A 19,391-nucleotide genomic window follows, 5' to 3' on the forward strand; every position below is an offset into this window, starting at 1 on the left:
TAGAACGTGTGTGTGCTATATGCTTGCGAGTCGGGGGAACTAACGATTAGACAGATACACTCGTGCACATCCACATACATGTATATATAGGTTCTTTCACTACGCAGCTCGACTCCATTTTCACTGTAGATGTTATGCGGTATTTGATGACTTAGTCTCTAGTTTCTAGTATTATCCGATCCGAGATGCGAGCGTCTTCACAGACCCCGAGCATTTATATTGAGTTGTTGGTTGGGTCCTGAGGCCAAATGCTTACACGCGAGGATTTCCTTAACTAATTAGAGAAATGCTCCCCGAAGGAAGTCCACAGCAGCCGTGATGTCAATATGGTTATATGATGAATATCATGTGTGTGGGTTAGATCATAAGTCTTTGAAAGTTTGTTAAATTTATAAAGTATTTAAGATAGCAGAAGTAAGTATGGTCGTATGTCTTCTGAAACCCACAATTATTAAGAGGAATCAAAATTGTAGAACCCCACGAAAACTTTAGAAATGTCTGATATTTATCCATATATAACCTATATTTCACTGGCAGTGTGTCCTTTATTTCCGGTTCTCTTCTCTAGCGAGACAAAAAAAAAACCTGACCTCACCACACATACATACATATGCTATGATCTTCTTAATCCACTGGCTTAATGTTTAAACGCTTACATACGATGGGGTACTTTATTGATTTTGGGCCGGAAGTGAGGGGGCGTGGCAGGGGCGCGGGTGATATGATATGATATGATGAGTGGGGGGAGACCGTACACCATAACCTACACGGAGAAAAAAAAATGATCACCGCAACTTGAGTTGGCGGCATTACCACGTCGCCTTAGACGAAGATGAACTGGGCGTGGCCGCACTTCTTGGGCGGACCGACGGTCAGACGGAGCCACTTGCCGCGGCACGACGGCGCCGGCAGCGCACTCCAGCGTGTCGTGCGCCCGGCCTGCCCCTCCCCCCGGCAATGGTAGGTGGGCGGCAGCATGGGCGAGGGCGTGGCCGGCACGGCGCTGCGCTTTCCCGCTGTCCGGCGGCTGTGGGACATTTGCGACATCTGCGACTGCCGCTGGTGACGGTAGTCGGTACTCTCGTTGCTGTCCGAGTCCAGGGCATTCTGCAGGTCATCCTGCTCATCCTGCTCCGGCTCCTCATCCTCCTCCTCCGCCTCGCCATCCTGGTTGGTCGCCTCCTCGTCGCTGCTGGTCTCACGCTGCAGTCGCTCCTCCTCAAGGTCATCCGTCCGCTGGCCATAGGCGGAAGCTGCGGATGAAACTGTGGTCGTGGACGGCGTAGTGGGTCCTTGGGGTGTCCTGGCGGTGGTGGAGCTGCCGGCTGAGTCTTGGATCAATGCCTCAAGGTCACAGCGCACCGTGATGCGATCGCCTGGAAAATAACGTTTTACATATTTAATTGCATATATATTAAGTACTATTTACTTTTCTTACCTTCTGTCATCAGATTATATGGCGGCAGCTTGTGGCAGGCTTTAGATGATTTGATTACCTCGAACTCCACGCAGTATCTATAAAGAAAGTTTAAGAATAAAGCATATTATTAATAATAATACAAAGAAAAGATGAGATTATCTTCATAATTTGCAAAACATTCAAATAGAATTCAAGATGAAATCAGTTGCACAGGCTAAGTATTGCTTAATTAATTAATCCGTCCTCACAATTTGCATCCTACTCCTTCGACACGCTCACTTATTCGTTCATTCAGTCGCTCATTGAGCGATTCATTCGTCCGTTTGGTCCTTCATTGATTATGCATGTCCTTCGGCGACGCCTCATTAGAGGGGCAAAGGATCTGGCTGGCCATTGAGATGTTAAATATTATAATTATTGTGATTCAGATCCAGATTCCATCAACGGACGCAAAGGAGACAGAAACAGCAGCAGGAGCACTGATTTGTGCAATTGTGCGGACTGAAGCGGGCGGCTGAATACAGGACTTCAAAGGAACAGGAAATGCGAATTGTCTATTAAGCCTAACAATTTCCGTTTCCGTTAGGCAAAAAAGAGCAAAAACAAACATGGCAGGCGAAAAATCGAACTGACAAGTGCCTATGAGTGTGTGGTGTGTGGGTGTGCGTGTGTAAGTGTGTAAGAGTGTCGAGAGTGTCTGTGTGTGCGTCTGACAGCTGTCAAGGTGTTGACAACGGAAATTGCGTAGGAAATTTCAAAAGTGCCTGACATTTTGGGGCATTTTTGATTTTACCTACCACTTTCCCAGCCACCACCGCCCACCGGAAAGCCGGGCCACTTAACCCGAGGGCGAAAAAAGAGAGGGGAAACTCGTGGATATAGCCATATATAGCTAATATACGCTGGCTGCTGTTGCTCCAATGATGAAGGCAGATTAGCCAGGATGCAGCGGAAATGGAAATTGACGTCGCACTCAGACCGCAGAAAACAAGACTCCCCCCAAATGCCGAGTCATAAATAAAGAGAATTTGTATTAAAATTGGAGTCGCCATTGGAGATTGTGTGAGGCGCAGGGGAAACAGCTGAAAGCTTAATTAAGTCCCGGCATAAAGCGAACCGGAGAACCCTCTGCCCCGGATAATAAAGGTAAATTGAAAAAATTAATGTAAATAAACAGGCGCCGACGCCGCGCCGAGTAATAAAAATAAACAAGGCAATGCACAAAACTCGAGGACCAAAACATAATTAAAGACAAGCAATGCCCTTTGGGCCGGGGGTATTTGTCTGGCCAGTAAATGGGGGGCGAAATCAGCAGCAGGACGAGGTCCTTCAGCCACGGCAATCATAAAATAAAAAGCAATTGTTATGCTTGGCTTGCGGTGAGCGAAGGAATAGCCCCTTATTATTAGCCAGTTCCAGGAAGGCGGTCTTGGCTAAAAATTCGCGCTAAAAGCGCACTGATTTATCAAAAAATGTGACGAGTTGTCTGCGATAAACGGATAATGAAGGGATAAAATGTAAAATTAACCACAAAGCTCAGAATTTTTAATTTATTAACTGATTAACCTTTTAAAGTGCACACAAATCAAAAAATGCAAAAGAACAGTAATTTAATTACAAATAATTAAAACATAATCATTTTATAGTCACACATCAAAGAAAATATTTGATTGAGCCGTAATGGAGCTAAGTAAAAACGAATTATTCTGTCAGTCTCATCAAAAATTTACCACATTCAGTTGAATTTTATCCGAGGACTGTTTATAAAATAATTCATGCTTATATACGTCTTGAATTAACAAGTTTTTAAATTTTGTGGTGCTCTACTTAATAAAAATATTTAATATTATTTTTTGCTAAAAAATAATCAGTATTTTCTAAATAGCAATAAAAATAGTTGTCCAAAAGTGGAATGTCATACCTCGTTGAATTCGTAACAGGTCCCTATCGACCTGTATTCCAAGTTGAAAATCAAAATTTTTTGCTATTTTTTGCAAATTTTGATGATGTTACCCCTTATTAAAAATGCGAAAATTTGTTAAAATTTTTATTTTTGTGAATCATAAAAATAGTGATAGGGATAGTTAGTTATGCTTATTAGCAGCATAAAGCAGTCTTTATTTTAGCTATGCCACCTTTTTAAGTCAAGTTATGGAGAAAACACCGTTTGTAAAAATTCGAATTTTGGCAATATGGTATTATTATTTTGTTTCATTAGCTAAAAAATAATCAGTATTTTCTCAATAGCAATAAAAATAGTTGTCCAAAAGTGGAATGTCATACCTCGTTGAATTCGTAACAAAATTCCCCATCGACCTGTATTCCAAGTTGGAAATTGATATTTTTTGCTATTTTTTGCAAATTTTGATGATGTTACCCCTTATCAAAAATGCGAAAATTTGTTAAAATTTTTATTTTTGTGAATCATAAAAATAGTTATAGGGATAGTTAGTTATGCTTATTAGCAGCAGAAAGCAGTCTTTATTTTAGGTGTGCCACCTTTTTGACCAAGTTATGGCTAAAATCACGTTTGAAAACATGTGACTTAATTGGCCATAATAATGACTAAACACGAATTCGGGATACTAAATACAACAAATGCAAACATAAATTTAATTACTTTTAATGGATATATTAATGTCTTTCACGAGTGGCCAAAAATGCTTAATAATCAATACGTGCAATTGAAAAACATTGTGAACAGCCAATTATTGAAAATGTTGTTTAGCTCATAGTATTATAGAAAAACAGAAGTGATACAAAAATTCACTCGGAATGAGGCACTTGGTGTTCTCTCTAAAAGTTACTCCAGCTATTTATCATCCTTGAAATGGCAGCATAGAAAGTGACCGTCCAACGATTTTAGACCACCGGCAATGTTGCCTGACCACAATGGATCAACTTTTGCGGCTTGGCCAGCAAATTTGCGGTCAAAACATTAACATATACATGGAACGACAATTGGTCCTCCCTTTCTGGTCGCCCTGCCCTCTGTGCCGGAAAGTCATTTTCTTGTCAAATATTTTGGCACTTCAAAGGACGACAACTGTCAACAGCAACAACAAGAACAGCAACAACATACGGCGGCATACAGTCACTTAAAAAAGTATTTGCACTCGCTTATATGAAAGGCAAACAAGAGCTGGTAACAAGATGAAGTAAGCGCCGTTTCAGCTGCGCTAAAAATAATTGCTCCACAAAGTTGGCTCACAGCTGGATGGCCACACGATGTCCCGCTGCCACGCCCCTTTCCCCTCACGCCGAACCCTTGGCACAGCGCCCACTTTCCATTTGCCTACCGCCAATGCCGGAAACGAAAGCGATGGCGACAAAAGGGACCAGGCGACATTGCAATTTAGACTTGGATAAACACTGGGCAATTTTCATTCTCTTAGATGATTTTAAATATTGTTTCACAATTTATGCTAATATTTAATGGAAAGTCTATTCTAACTATTGTGCTTTTAATTTAGGAATTGGGCAACTGACTTTGAACAAGACTCAATCAGATACTTGTGTTTTTCAACAGTTCCTGCTATGCCTTTTTTTTCAGTGCATGCCTTAAGCAACAGACAGCAGGCCAGGAGGGACTCCTTGGACTCGGACTTGGTCTTAGTCGTGGTCTTGGGCCAGTCGCGGCCAAAAAGAGAGAGGAAGCTCTTTGCAGCGCTTGAGTGAGTCGCCTCCGAAGGGAAATGTTAAAGGGATTCCGCTGGACGCTGGTTGTCTTTGTTGTCGTCCCGATCCATCTTCGTCCATCCACTGGCCCACCCAGCCGAATCCAGCCCAATCCCGGCCAGCCACCCGGTCTTTCTTGCGTTTTAATGATGATTGAGAGCGGCGGTGCTGGGAAGAGGTAAGTCAGATTTGGCCGCAGCTCGGAAAACCTTGTTGCATGCTTAGTCAATGCAAAAGCTGATTTGGTGGCGTCACAGTGGGTTGGTTGGGCGCCAACTTGGGGGCGTTGAGTATCTGGGAGGCGCTGCTGGTGGGATTACTGTGACAGTTGCGCATCGCTGGCCACCGCAAGGCAAAAGCAAAAAGCTTTGTGCAAATAAAGCTGTCGGCATGTAGATTAGACTGAAACATTCCAGTTTCCTCGTTGCTTTTGCCCTGTTCCCTGTTTTCTTCTTTTCGACCAAATAATTGATATGGAAGGAAAGTGTCGGAGGTGCAGAGGTGATTGTTTCCTCTGCCATTCGCTTTTCCGATTAAAAATAGAAAAAAAATGCCATAATAACGAAGGGAAAATGTGCGCGATAATAGTAAGGATGGTGCTCTAGTGAAATGGAAAGTGGATCAAAGTGCATAAACGTATTTTTAGCTTGGCCAAACGAATTATTTTGTTAAAAATATATTACTCTAAATTCAATATCTATAAGAATATCATGGAAAACTGGCAGTGAGTGGTCCTTGAAAATGGCAAACGTACTGTCCTTGTTCGGAAAAAAAACTCGTTTAAATAGCTCCGCCCGCTCAATGGGAATTTTTCCATTTAACCATTTCATTTGGCCCCTTTTTGAGATGCTTAGCCTTGTCCTGGAATCTTCAGTTAACCCACCTTTAGCCAGCCCATATTTTGCCGCATTTTGCTTGGCAGCTGGCCGCCATTAAGTGCATAATTCAATTTGTAAAGCCGCCGACTTTGAGTGCCCCTAAAAGTATGCAAAGCAGCCGCAGACGGACAAACAGAAAAATCCGCAAACTCCTTTCTCAGTAAAAAGCCGCCTGCATAGATCAACGGGCACAAAGAGGGTGTATATACATATATATGTATAAATGTTTATATATATATATATGTATGTATGTGTATGTAAGAGGTTCTGTTGTAATGAAAATAAAGTAGCAGCTTTAACGCATTTTTATGGCTCTTATTCCGTTGTCAACCGTATGCAACAAACAACAACAGGAGAATGCGCGATAAATGCGAATGTGTTGGGGCTGCCAAGGAAATGGAACGAGGATATTAGGTGGGGGATTGGGCAATAAGGACGACCCCGACGCACCTGCTCTATGCAAATGAGGAAGGTGAAAATGGAGAGGGACATGGGGATGAAATCGTAAAATCTGTCAATTCGCAGACGCATTGTCTTTAATTTCCAGGAGCGAGCAATCAAGCAGGCATCGTTCCTCCTTTTTTTTTGGGAGCGCATTGCGGGCACAGTGGGGCCTATAATTACCAAACTTGCATTTAACAAAATTCATTTTGTATTAATATGCAACTAGATATACAAAAGAATTATTGCAATCAATCAGAAAAATCCATACATCATTCATCATTTTGACCATTCAATCGATTTGTACATTTCGTACATGGCCATTAGAGTGCCACATATTGATCCTTGGGGTCCTCACACTTTAAGCTTCCTTGTTGCCTCACTTTTAAGGAGGGAAAAATCAGCGACGTGCTGGTGGGGACTTTCCACCAGTTGGCTGGCTAGTTGGCGTTTTCCTCGGCCGCTTTGTTTGCTCGCGTCTGCCGGCAAATTTATGCGGTCCAGGCTAATCCTCGTGGGGATTTGGGCTTAAAACGTTTTATTGTTGCCCCACGTAGGCGCAGACAGTGGGCGTGGTCGGCAACGAGTTGGGAGTTGGGGGCTAGGCACACACACGGCTGTCGACTGCAGATTTCCCAGTTGCCTTGTAAATTTATCGCATTAAAAAAAAGTGAATTTTCAACAACGCTGTTGTTGGGCGATGGCCCACTCTCCTTTGTCATCTTTGTCTTTGCTGCCACAACCTGCTCCATCTTCGCCTATTTAATTTCTTTCTTTCTGGCCCGCTTGAGCTGCCTTTGATACGCCCAGCCACCCAGCCACCCAGCCACCCACTTCACCTTACAGACGCCGCCACTTGACACTGTCATTATGTAAATTAAATTGTGCCGAATTATTGTTTTTATTTTTATTTTCGGTTTGGGCCATCTTCGTTTGTTTTTTGTTTTTCTGTTTGCCTACCCACCACACCCCCCTCCCCACACGCATTTTGGCTGTAATTTATGTATATGTTTATTTATTTCCTCACCACTTTCATCTGCCGCCTGTCGCAGCTTTTGTTGTTCAAGTGTATAATTCATAATTTGCGTTTCTCTTCCTGTTGCCGCCTCTCAAATCGCTGACAAAGCAATAAAAGTTTTCCCAGCAAGTTAACAAATCACCAGGAAGGCTGTTCAAGGGGGCGTGGCAGGTGCCAAGGAGGCGGGTAAAAGGAGTCGACTTAATCTGGGTAACTATATTTACGACGGCATCATACAAATTAGCTGCTTAATAGCCTTATTTAACTTGAAGTCTGGGATATAAATAAAGCCTCCTAATAAAAGCCTCTTCAACTCATTCAGTTCTTAAATTGACCATAACTCCTTGCTGGCCATTCGTCATTTTGCCATGTTTACCGATTTACTTATGGATTTCGAGTTAGTGCCAGTGCAAACTGAAATAAGCCACAATCGATTCGTTTCAATGAGCAAACTCCTTTCGGCTTCGACTTCCTTTTCGTCCTTGGTTCTGACCACCCATCAAACGACCCATCTGTTAATTAAAGCAGGATATACTCGTGCAAACATACACAGAAATGAGAAAAACTAAATTGTCGGCTTGGGCTAAGTTTACTGCTAAATCCCATTCAAGAAAGTTTCAACGCCACCTAATTAAATGTTTGTATCAAAAATCAGTTCCTCTTGGTAATAGAAAAAGAAACCCAAATGAAACCTAAAATCCAAACAAAATTTAAGGATATTTAAAACAAAGATAAAAAACCAAAGCACGAAATGAAAAATCGTAAAATAATAAAATGCGGATTTGATTTAATTTTGCTTTTGGACGGCGGGGAATAACACAAACAACAAAAGCGAATCGTATCACAATAAACGGCTTTTGATGGACCAAAAGCACACTTGGCTGGAGAGTGGGAACATAAAAAAAAAAGGACCTCTCAGGAGGTTCTTGAAAAATAAAAACGCTTCTGTCCGCATTCGGCACGTGATTGACGTGCTCTTATTGTGGCATCCATAATGGGCGAGCAAATGATGTTGGACAGATTTTTCAGCTACCTCTTAGAAGGTAACAGCATAGGGTATATCTGGCCATGAAAAAAACTCAATACATATAAAAAGTGAATGGTCATCAACAAGTCAAATCCTCAGTTATGGCACACAAAAGAGCGCAAATAAACCACAAATAAATTGGCTGGAAACTAGTAAGATATGGCGTCAAGTAAAATATGGAATTTATAAAATAAGGAGGACATTTGAGAGGCAGAAGAGTAAGGACTCTGCCTTTGTACCGCTTTGCTTGCTTTGTCTACTCGTGTTTGCCTTGGCCACGCCACAAATACGATATCAAGGACACTTAAGGACATGTAGGCAGGCACTTGGATCAAACGAATATATCAACAACACAACACAAGCTGGCCAACCTGGCCAAGCAAATCATAAAAAATCAAAGGAGGCAAACAAATGGCACAAAAAAAACGCCAAGCAATAACGAAAGCAGTCGAAAGAATTAACAACGCGTCAAATCAGGGCCAGCTTAGAACAGTTTAATGGGAAAATTCCCCCATACTTTCTGGTTTTTTATGATGGACTTTTATTGCCAGCGTTTATGTTTGCCATCCTTTTCCACCACCTTGCCATGTTTTCCTTCGGGACATGAAATTATTTTGCATGTCGCGTGTCATAAAAACTGAACGGCTAGCAAATTTGGGATAAACCCACCCAGGCCGCCCAGGTCGTAATGTACAGGCTGAATAACATGGGGTGAGCTATAAGTTTTCCCATAAACGACAAGCCAGAGCCATCTTTTCGCGAAATTGGGAGATTTGCCAGCTAAGTTTTGTTATATCGATTGATATTTAAAATTAAGCGATGCAAAAAACAATTCTATTGAATATTCTTGAGAGTGCTGCACAATATTATATATTCATATATTTCATTAGTTTAATTTACTATCTAAAAATGTACTATCTAAAATATGTCTAAAATTCCGTACAACGGTGCGTATACTTACTCCTGATCATGGTTGTGTTTGTAGGCGTCGCGGTAACGCGTGCGCAGACTGCGTCGCAAATCTCCACTCTCGTTGACATGATGATTGTGCGAGAGTGCAGCTGGCAGAAGAAGGGCCATTTCTGAAAGAAAATAACGCGGAGAATGCTGTGTTATTTTTGGGCAAATCTTCAGCTATTCGCGGGAAATCAATTTCAATGCTCGGAATCCCAAGAGCTCAAGGTTGTGGCTGTTTCGTAACGCACGCATACCTGCCATAATTCAATCGCTGCTCACTCCCGCCGAAAAACACATAGTATATATATACACTTGTGTAAGCCGGAAGTATGCGTGCCGGAGCGCCTGGGAGTATGCTACGTTTTCCGTGTCCCCCATTTTGTTGTTTGCCCTGTCGTTTGCTCTTTTTCTTTTCTCGCTTGTTGTTTTTTTTTTGTTTTTGCTTCCTCCAGCGCGGAATCAAAACATGCCATTAACAGGCGACCAAATAAAAAAGCCACGCAAACAGCATGAGCTGGATCCGCGCTGCTGCTCCGCCTCCTACTCCTCCTCCTCCTCCTCCTGGTTGCGCCCCTTCAACCGACCGAAGATTGCATAGAAATGCGAACCGCACTGCCATTCCAACCAGCCCCAACCGCCCCGAGTCCCTTTCTGTCACGGAGCCAGCGACAACAGCCGCACCAACACCTTGGATGACCCGACGTGCCGCGGGTGCAGAACGATGCCACATGCCACACACACTCGAAGAAATAAGTGGCACAGAAAGTAGTCAAGAAGTAAATTCTGCCAATTGCATATTTCAAATAAATAATTTAGTAGATTCCAGATCATAAGCAAACTTGAAAGTTATTCGTTTTAAAATCATATAAATATAAATATCCCTTTTCTCGCAGTGCACTGCGCTCCTTTGATTCGCTACTGTGTTTACCCGATATAATTTACGTGTGCGATTTGTTTACTGTTTGCGCAGTGACTCCGTAGCACTCAAAGGATCCTCTGCCGCACCAAGGAAGGGGTGCTCCTGGGCGATGTCCCAGCGCAACCATTGCCATGTCAGTCAGAGACGGATGCCAGCAAGGATTGCGGGGAAGCCGTGCTCATTTTAGACGTTTGTAATGAATGTTACCAATCCTGAAATTCGTATTCCACATTATTGCATTGACTGCTGCACAAGTGCAGAGAAATCGCCCACTGCACTATTCTATTAGCTTCCAAAGATCAGGAGCTGTGAAAGGGACAAGTTCAGTGGTGGTTAAGCGGAAAGGATTATAAGGGACAGGATCACAGGATAGCTCCTGGAACAAGCGGCATGCCAAGGATGATCCATAAGATTGAACAGAAGCATTATAGCACACTGGTGTACAAGATGCTAGATGGAGACAAAATTGCCTCGGACTAGGTTTCGATTGCAGATGGAATTTTGGTACAAACACAGCGAGTTCCTCTGTGCAAATTGTGCGAGTTGCAGGACGAGGGAGGATGTCAGTTATTTCAGGGGTGGTCCATATGCGTTGCATAATTTTAGGCTCCACAGCAACTTATGCAAATTTAACGAGCCAAGTGCTAAACGCTAAGGGGTGTGGGGGTGGATGGTAACGGGAATGGGAATTTGCATAATCAAATGCCATAATGTTGCCCCTCATCCCGCTTCCGACGCCCATCCCTTTCAAGGTCCTTCCGCTTTGCCTTCGCCTTGGGCATATTCACTTCAGGGAAAACTTTGCCATGCAAAAAATGAAAAAGTTATCCATTTCAAGTGAGTGTCTCCAAGCCGAACAGCAGGTGCAGATCAGAAATCTTACTTTCAGTCCATTAGAGATGCATAATTGGATTAAAATATGTTGTAACCGGGTATTAGCATTTTATAAACAATGCAAAGTAGATTGTCTTGAGTGCAGATACCAAATAGAGTATTCCAATCTGCGTAGAGGGTACTCCACATTCCGCGACTGATTGGCTACTGCCCAAAATTGTGGTGCTGGCACTTCATCGTTCATCCCGGACGATTACCAACTTGGTGCCCAAGAAGCAGCCGAGTTGACATTCACACTCGCACACACAACAACGCCAGTTAATTGGAATTTAGCACATGGAAACTGTGTATGTGAGTGCTGAGCAATAATTTTTATTACGTTAATGAGCTCGGCGCATTATTGTGGTCCTTGAGGTTTTGGGGGGGCCAGCAAGGCCACAGTGAGAGCCAAAAGTACGTGCACGTGTGGCAAATGTCGCACGATAAAAGATGGAAAAAATTTAAGCAGAATTCAAGCAGTGAGGCCAAAAACCGAAAACTCCCGAAAATAGTGTGCAACTTGAGCTCGAGAGCTTGTGAATTATGTAGATGGCAATTAGCGCATGATTTTTTTCGGTTTTTCTACAGGCATTCTGATCATACATCTTTTATGGTTTTCAGGAAGTTCTTGTGAGTCCCATTGCTTTACCTTCAACCTGTTTGTCCTTCAGGCCACGCCCTGTTTACCTTTATTATTGCCCTTAAATACACACACACACACAGCTTTTTTGTTAGCAATTAAGATGGAATTAGACAATTTTTAATGGGAAACCCCAGGACGCACAGCTCTGACTTCCCTGTGAACCCGCGACAAATTGAATTTGTCTTGAGTTGAGCTATACAAACTCATATACAAGGCAGGGGTTTATGAAAATCCCAGTTACTTGCAAAAGTTACTTACTTTTTGCCATTATTAAATAAAGTGGGTAATAACAAAGGCACAGAGAGACGTTCCCAATCGTTTGGTTCAGTTTTCTAACACAACTAAAAACCACAGATGCGCAGTTCTTTGATTTTTGCCGCAACATTTGGCTTAAGCGACGCTTTTAATGCCCTGTAATTAGTGGGGGAACACAAGACGATTTTCCAACTGTGTTTGTGTGTGTGTGTGTATGCATATATGTATGTGTGTACATATATATCCGCATCCGCATCCGTATCTGTTTCTCTTTCGCTAGTCCTGCGGCGATTGTCTGTCGGCTATTTGCAGCACAAACACAACCGCACTTCCGCCCACACGAAGGCGGTGGCGTGGCTGGCGGGGGCCGGGGGAAGTGCTAAAAACAATAAACAGCTTAAGCGCATTATGAGCGTTAAGCACACGCGTCGTTGTATGTGTATGCATATATAGTAAAATTGTTGTTTTATTTTTGAGTCGAACTAATGTCCCGTCAGTTGACTAAGGACAACGCCAAGAAATAAAAAATAGTTTTTAGGAGAAATAGTTTCACGACTTTATTCTTTGGATCTCAGCTTAAGACTAAAAATCAAATGCAAATTGGATTGAGGAGAGCCTCAGTATTTGAACAATATTTGTATTTCGGGAGAGCCTCGCTCTTGGGTTCTTAAGATTAGGTAGCGTTGAAAGAGGGCAGTCAAATCTGCTTAGGTCAGGCTTTAGGATGTTTACAAGAACGGCTGCGCTGCCAAAGATAAACGAATGCTGCGCAGCTGGGATACATTATTGAAAATTGTGGCTGGTTTGGACCACCCAAATACGTCACTATATATATATATATATATACATATATGCGAGGATATGCCCACAGCCGGACAGACACACTCACACACATGCATATACACTCACACTAAGGAAGCGGAGCAAACGCCTTAATTAACATTTCCTCCCAGAAACCATGAGCACCGCAAATGTATGTGTTGCCAGGATATACGTAATTGCGGACCAATTATGAAACAGGTTGGAATGTGATACCATATTTATCTTGTCGTCTACGATTTTGTGTTTCAGCCAAAATTTAGCTCATTGCCCACTTGTTTGTGGGGACATTAGCTTGAATATATCTGCATTTTTATGACCCTTTTCAAAACATATAATAGTTTAGATTAGATATTTTCCAAACAAGGCGGGCATTCATTTTGCCTCTCTTTGCAACAAACAAATCAACATAAATTTAAGTTTTATATTTGTCATTCCATTTGAAACGAGATATTATGTTGTGGATAACTAATAGCAGCATTCAATTGCGACTAAAATCTTTCGATTGCACGCGAAGTTTTTATCAAACTCTTTAATTAATTCAAAATAAGCATGAGCCCACTTTCTGATTATAAATTTAATTAAATATGTAATTATATGAAAGCGGTTTTAGATTAAAAACAACATTGAATTTAACGAACAGCTAAATTTCCGAAATTCGATGGCCGCAAATTTTTTTTGGCAGTTTTTCATTCCATTCCCCATTCAATTTGTCGATTTAAGGTGTTGTTAATTTATTTTGGGCAAGTCATTAAGGGTTTGATTTTATTTTGCATATATAGTTTCGGCAAAACATTATAAGTGCATAAATTATAGGGGACATTGCGCTAATCACATCCCTTTAGAATTTTGGTTTTGTAAATATTTTTAATTGATTGCAGTCCATAATAACCTTGCATAATTAAATGCGCTGCTATTGGGTGGGTAAAATTAAAAAAAAATTCAAAAATTCAAACTACCGGTTTTCCACATATAATATTGTTTAACAACAATGTTGTTCCTTGCTGCAATTAATAACGCCCTTTTTTTGGTCCGCTTTCTTGCTCCAATCAGACGCATTCATCTATGCAGTTGGCAGCTCCATTCTTCTCGTTCTGCACGCGGTTAAATAATATTTTAATGGCAGCAATCAAAGTTTTAATTAAACGCTTAAAGAGTTGTGCGGTGCACACATGTGCCGAGCAGAAAAAAAAAAAACGGAGAGAACAAAAATAGCAAAAATTTCAAACCAGAAGGCAAAACTAAATCCAAACAAGTGTTGGGTGGCCAAAGTGGGTGGCCAAGTGGGTGGCAAAGTGGGTGGGCACGTCCAAGGCTAATGGAGCGCAGGCGACCCAAAACATAAACAAAAACTTTCGCAGCGATATTTTAATAGTTTTCTCCACCCCACTCCCCCTTTGTCTGTGTTTTTAAGCCGGCGGTGACACTTAGCCAAATATAATATGGCTTTTATGTCAGCCACTTGCAGAAAATTGCTTTGGATTGAGGGGGGGTGAAGCTGGTGGGGTTCGCTATATGACATTTTTTGCCAGTGCCAGTTTTCCCACCGCCCAACTTTCTACGCCCTTTCTCCTGCAGAGAAAGCAGCTTCTGCTTCTGCTCCTGCTGTTTCTTTCACGTACTCCGGCTTTCTTGTTTGGAGTTTGGCAGATCCGTTTTTGCCTTGGCTTTTGGATGAGCGGAAGGCAGTGCACTGAGCGAAATAATCAGGTAGCCTTAAAATAATGCTGTCGTATAATATAAAAACATCTGGCTTCTCTAGTTCTAGCTGGGATCTTTCGGTTATCTAATTCCTAATATTGAATAGCTTTAAACTTTATCTAAGTTATGTTAGCTACTCGATACATTTTTGTGCAATCTCAGTAAGAAATTATATGTGTGCTGCTAATTAAAAACAATTAGTTTCCCTACGCAATGTGCCCGCTTCTTGCTAAAATAATTATAAGGTTCCCTATGCAGTGGATTACTGTGGTTAAATATGTAGCAAATTGCATAGACGACACAGAACTGATATGCATTGTGCTTCCCGCCTGTGTGCATGCAAAAGGCAATTTGAAAGGGTTTCAACTTTCTGCAAACGCCCCCCTCAAATCTACCCAACCACTCACCACCCACCACCCACCAAACCCACCCACCATCGCAAAAAACAATGAATGGCGGGAGTGCATCAGAGGTCCTTGATGCCGCTGTCAGTCTACTTAGTCTGGTTTAGGTGCAAAAGCTTTTTGCCCCAAATCTTCGTTTGCCCTTGCAATGTGGCGTCGTCACAAAAGGTATCCTGTATCCCGAATATCCTGCGAGGTGGGGGGTCAAAGGTTTTGCGATGATCAAATCAGCGTGTTTATGACGTCCAAAGTTTGAAGGAAAAACGGGAGAGGCAAGCCTGGCAACGTGGCTTATCGTTTTAGACAAACTATTGCCTTGATAAATTGAAACTCAAAATGAAAATTAATTATATGCTAACAGAAAATATTAGGCAGAAACAGAAGCAGTTCTTGCGTACGTATAATATATATTAGTCGTTTTAATTCCTGAATATTCACTTTGTTGCTGGCCGACAAAGGATTTCCACTCACCTCGCAGTATCTTCTTGTCGTGGTGTCCATGGCATCGGTATCCTTGGCAACTCCTTTTTTGCTGCAACGCGGGGCAGTGCTTGCCACCATTTTGAGCTGCCTGCAGGATCTGCCTGTTCCGCGTCGTCATGCCCGTGCCGCAACTCCGGTCGCATTCACTCCAGGCGCCCCAGTCGCCCACCTGGCAGTCCAGCACTGAAATGGAAACAAAGGACATTTGTGAATTGACTTTATGTGAGATGATCGATTCAGCTAGCTACGACAAATATGAGTATATATATGCATCCTTATAATTCAAATACATGAAGAACCAGCTCTATTTCAAAGGTTATGACATCCAAATATCCTTGAAGTATGTAAGCCTAAGCCTACAATAGACAAGGATGTTGGCAAATTGCATTTGACATGCCCGGCCACGCTCAAGTTTTTTAATTAAAAATGCAGCAGCAGGGAAAATTAATTAAAATCCATACGCCTTGATTGCGCTTTTTTGCATCTCGCTTCGCGCTGCCCAAAGCTTTGGCTTTGTGCCTTCTGCATTTGCCCCTCGGCTAGCTGGCATTATTGTTAATCAAACACCCAAGTCTCATCCCCATGCCCACGTTCATTTCCATTCCCAATCCGCTGACCCTTGAGCCCCAACCCACTGACCCACTGAGACGCCAGCAAGGCGCTAATGAAGCCACAAAAAGCTTTCCGCAAACGAATTGAAGTTTAGCTGTTGCATTGGGCGAAAAAATCGTTATGGTAAATAATTCAAGTCATTTCGTAATACTCTTCCTGCACATTCAGCCATTGAATGTTAGTTAATTATATATAAATTGATTCATGACTGGAATGCAAACATATAACCATTTATTTACATTCCAAGGGAAGAAATTTGTGGAGAAATTAGTCCATGTATTTGCCACTTAATATTTAATGAGAATATGCAATGTAAGCTTCGTTTATTTTGCTATGAATTACAAGACAACAATACCATATTTGCTTAGCCAAATAAGGCGTTTGCTATTTCAATTTGAGCCATAATTTCAGCTTTTACTATGGCTTTTAATGCGAGTTCTCTTTTAATTTAATGCTGGTTGCAAAATTGTTTATTCATCGCCTGTCACCGAATTATCCTTGCTGGCAATTAATCTTCCCGATAGCCAGGCTGCCCATTTTCTAGGGGGGTCATTTTGTGCAGTGCACAAAGGCAATTTATATTTTCATTTTCATTTTCACATCGACTCCCGGCTGTCGTTGGCACCCCATGCCATTCGGTTTTTATTGTGGCCGCGCGAAATTAGGAAAAAGAAACTCGGGCGGAAAGGACGAAGGCGCCATTCGCGAACAAAGCGCCAGGATAATAGAACTAAGTGCAGAAGGAGCTGCCGCTGCTGGCTGGCTGGCTGGCTGACTGGCTAGCTGGGGGTGGAATAAAACTAAAGTAGTTAAAATTATGATTGCATTGGCTCCAGCAACGGCTCCTTAGCACTTCCACTTCCACCTCCCGAGAATTTCCCACCGGTTTCTCCCGATCCACGATGGCTGCGCGTTTAGCATATTGTGGAGGAGCCCATGAATGCGAATGCGGAAAGTTTCGCCAAGGAAAACGGAGCTTGGACCAAATAGACAGTGCAGCCACATCCGCGCTTACACTGGAAATGTTCCTTTAGTTTTTGCTGGATAATAAATAGGATTTAATAGGGGCATGTTTAATTAAAACATATTTTCTTCTTCTCTAAGGGTAAGAACATAGATTTTTTGCTTACATTTGTTGTGTCTTCAAAAGGATCGTTGAAATTAAAAGCTTTGCTTTCAGTTGGTCTGAACTTCTGACGAATATTTGCAATATGGCTAAATTAATTTTGAGGATGCAGCTTGCACATATCGAAAGTAAATATATTACATCACCTTTATTACCGTTGCAACTCAAATTTAGTGTGTCATTTGATATTTAATGAGCTTAAATATTAGTCGTATGGTTCAATCAGAGTCAATCATGCGGACTGTTTTCCGGTCCCGCCAACGAGCATTTGCTCGATGCCAGTGCAGCACTGATTCAACGGCACTGTGCAGCTTGTTGTGGCAATAAATGGCATTATGCTGCTTAGCAATCATGCCACTTGATTGTTGTGGTGCGGCGACAAGGAGCTGAAAATTAGATGGCCACCAGCTGGAGAATGAGAAGGAGGAGGAGGAGGAGGAGCAGCCGGAGGAGCTGTTGCAGCAGCAGGTCCATTGCTTTCAGCCGTCGGGTTGCAGCCAGTTTAGTTCAGCGCGTAATGCCTTCGTCCTGTTTGTCCTGTTCGTCCTGCCACTTGGCACTTGGCTGGCATTTGGCTGCCCAGGCTGGCAAATTTGCCTGCCACGCTGACCGGACTGAAAATGGTAATGAATATGGCCATGACAGTGGAAACGGAAATGGAAATGGGACTCAGAGTGCGAATGATGATGGCAGCTACGTTGCCTGGTGGTTGATGGTCTTAATAGTGACACACTTTGATTTAATTCACCGTCAGCTGTAATTTAAGCCAACACTTTTGTTGGCAGATCATTAAATTAAATTTAGAGATCTTAAAAATGTAAGTTTCTAGTTGTTTGAAAACCTAATTGAATTTTAAACTAGTACTTCGGTGAGACAATGTTAGTAACATATTGTATGCTGGGCTAATCGTTAATCCTTTTGAAGATCTAAACATCTTGCTCGAGTCGCAGCAGCTGCACCCAACTTGAGTACTTGTCACTGCGATGTCGCCGATGCCATTACTGCTGCATGCCTCTTGCTGACTGCTGATGTTGCTGCTGCTGCTGCTGGTGCTGCTACTGCATCTGATGTTGCTGCATGTTGTCGTGCTGCAGGCGTTGCTGCTGCTGGGGCTGTATTTCCTTGGGGCTCATATGTACAACATAACTCACTGTCGACGGTGGGCGGGTGATGGGACTGCTAGATGCGGCTGGGAATGGGACTCCAACTGACCGGCAACTCCGGAGGGAACCAAACGCCACTCTCTCGGTGGCCAAAGGGCAAACAACGAACGGTTAGCGACGCGACGCGTTGGCAACTGCAAAATGTTTGGACCACGAAATGTTGCTGCAAGCTGGACAAAACAGCATCGGGCCATGGTTATTTGTGGTCAGCGAAGTAAAACAAATGGCGTCAAATGCGGCTGTCGTGGCTCACAGTGCACTCGAAAAAATGGCTTATCAATGTGACACCTATAATCAGGTTCAAAAAGAAATAAGAACACATAATGGTCATTTATGGCAAGCTAATTCCACTTCTTAATATTTGTAAGTATCCTAAAGTGTAATTTAGCATATTCAAAGCCCTTGTAAATCGTTTTATAAGCAGCTCCTTAGTTATATATTTTGTTTATTTATCCTTTTTCAGTGTGTTTATGCTGAAGCTCTTTGTTCCGGTTTTTTGGCCACGCCATACATCTATAAATATATATATATAAATATATATATAGGAAAGTGTGTGTGGGCTTTGGGCCCGGTCAAGTCTAGTCAAACAATTGTTTTTGACAAACTCAAGAGCCGCAGATAAGCAAAGAATGGACAGTGAAATGCGGCAACAGCTGGAACTCTGCCTTCAGCCCGACTCTAATTACGTAACAAATGCAGTTGGCACTCACTTCTGGCCCTTTACCCCTGTAATCGGCTTCCGCTGCATTATCGTTATTGCCCAGAATTCTGCATAAGTCGAGCCAATTCGCACGATATCGCCTGACAGCTAATCCCGTAGAACAAAGCAGCCGGCAGTAACAGTTACTGCCAAAACTTTCGGCCCACAAAAGCAGAAACGCAGTTGCTCGGTATACTGGAAAAGTTTTCGCCTAACATATTTCAATAACCGATATTGCCATGTAAACGAAATGGGCAATAGATTTTAGTTTGCG

General features: G+C 42.4%; 1 protein-coding gene across 2 annotated transcripts in view; it reads right to left on the reverse strand.

The window, feature by feature from the left end:
* Nucleotides 1–497: 497 nt before the first annotated feature.
* LOC6617615 overlaps nt 498–19,391 on the reverse strand; it is an 83,000-nt gene continuing 64,106 nt past the window's right edge. For both annotated transcript variants that reach the window (XM_032725559.1, XM_032725560.1), the window contains 4 exons: nt 15,505–15,699; nt 9,424–9,544; nt 1,439–1,515; nt 498–1,376 (listed from right to left, as the gene is read on the reverse strand). In XM_032725559.1, coding sequence (XP_032581450.1) covers nt 823–1,376; nt 1,439–1,515; nt 9,424–9,544; nt 15,505–15,699 — 947 coding nt within the window. In that variant the 3' untranslated portion in view covers nt 498–822. The remainder of the gene's footprint in view (nt 1,377–1,438; nt 1,516–9,423; nt 9,545–15,504; nt 15,700–19,391) is intronic.

This window comes from Drosophila sechellia, chromosome X (assembly GCF_004382195.2).
Source record: "Drosophila sechellia strain sech25 chromosome X, ASM438219v1, whole genome shotgun sequence".
Lineage (NCBI taxonomy): Eukaryota > Metazoa > Arthropoda > Insecta > Diptera > Drosophilidae > Drosophila > Drosophila sechellia.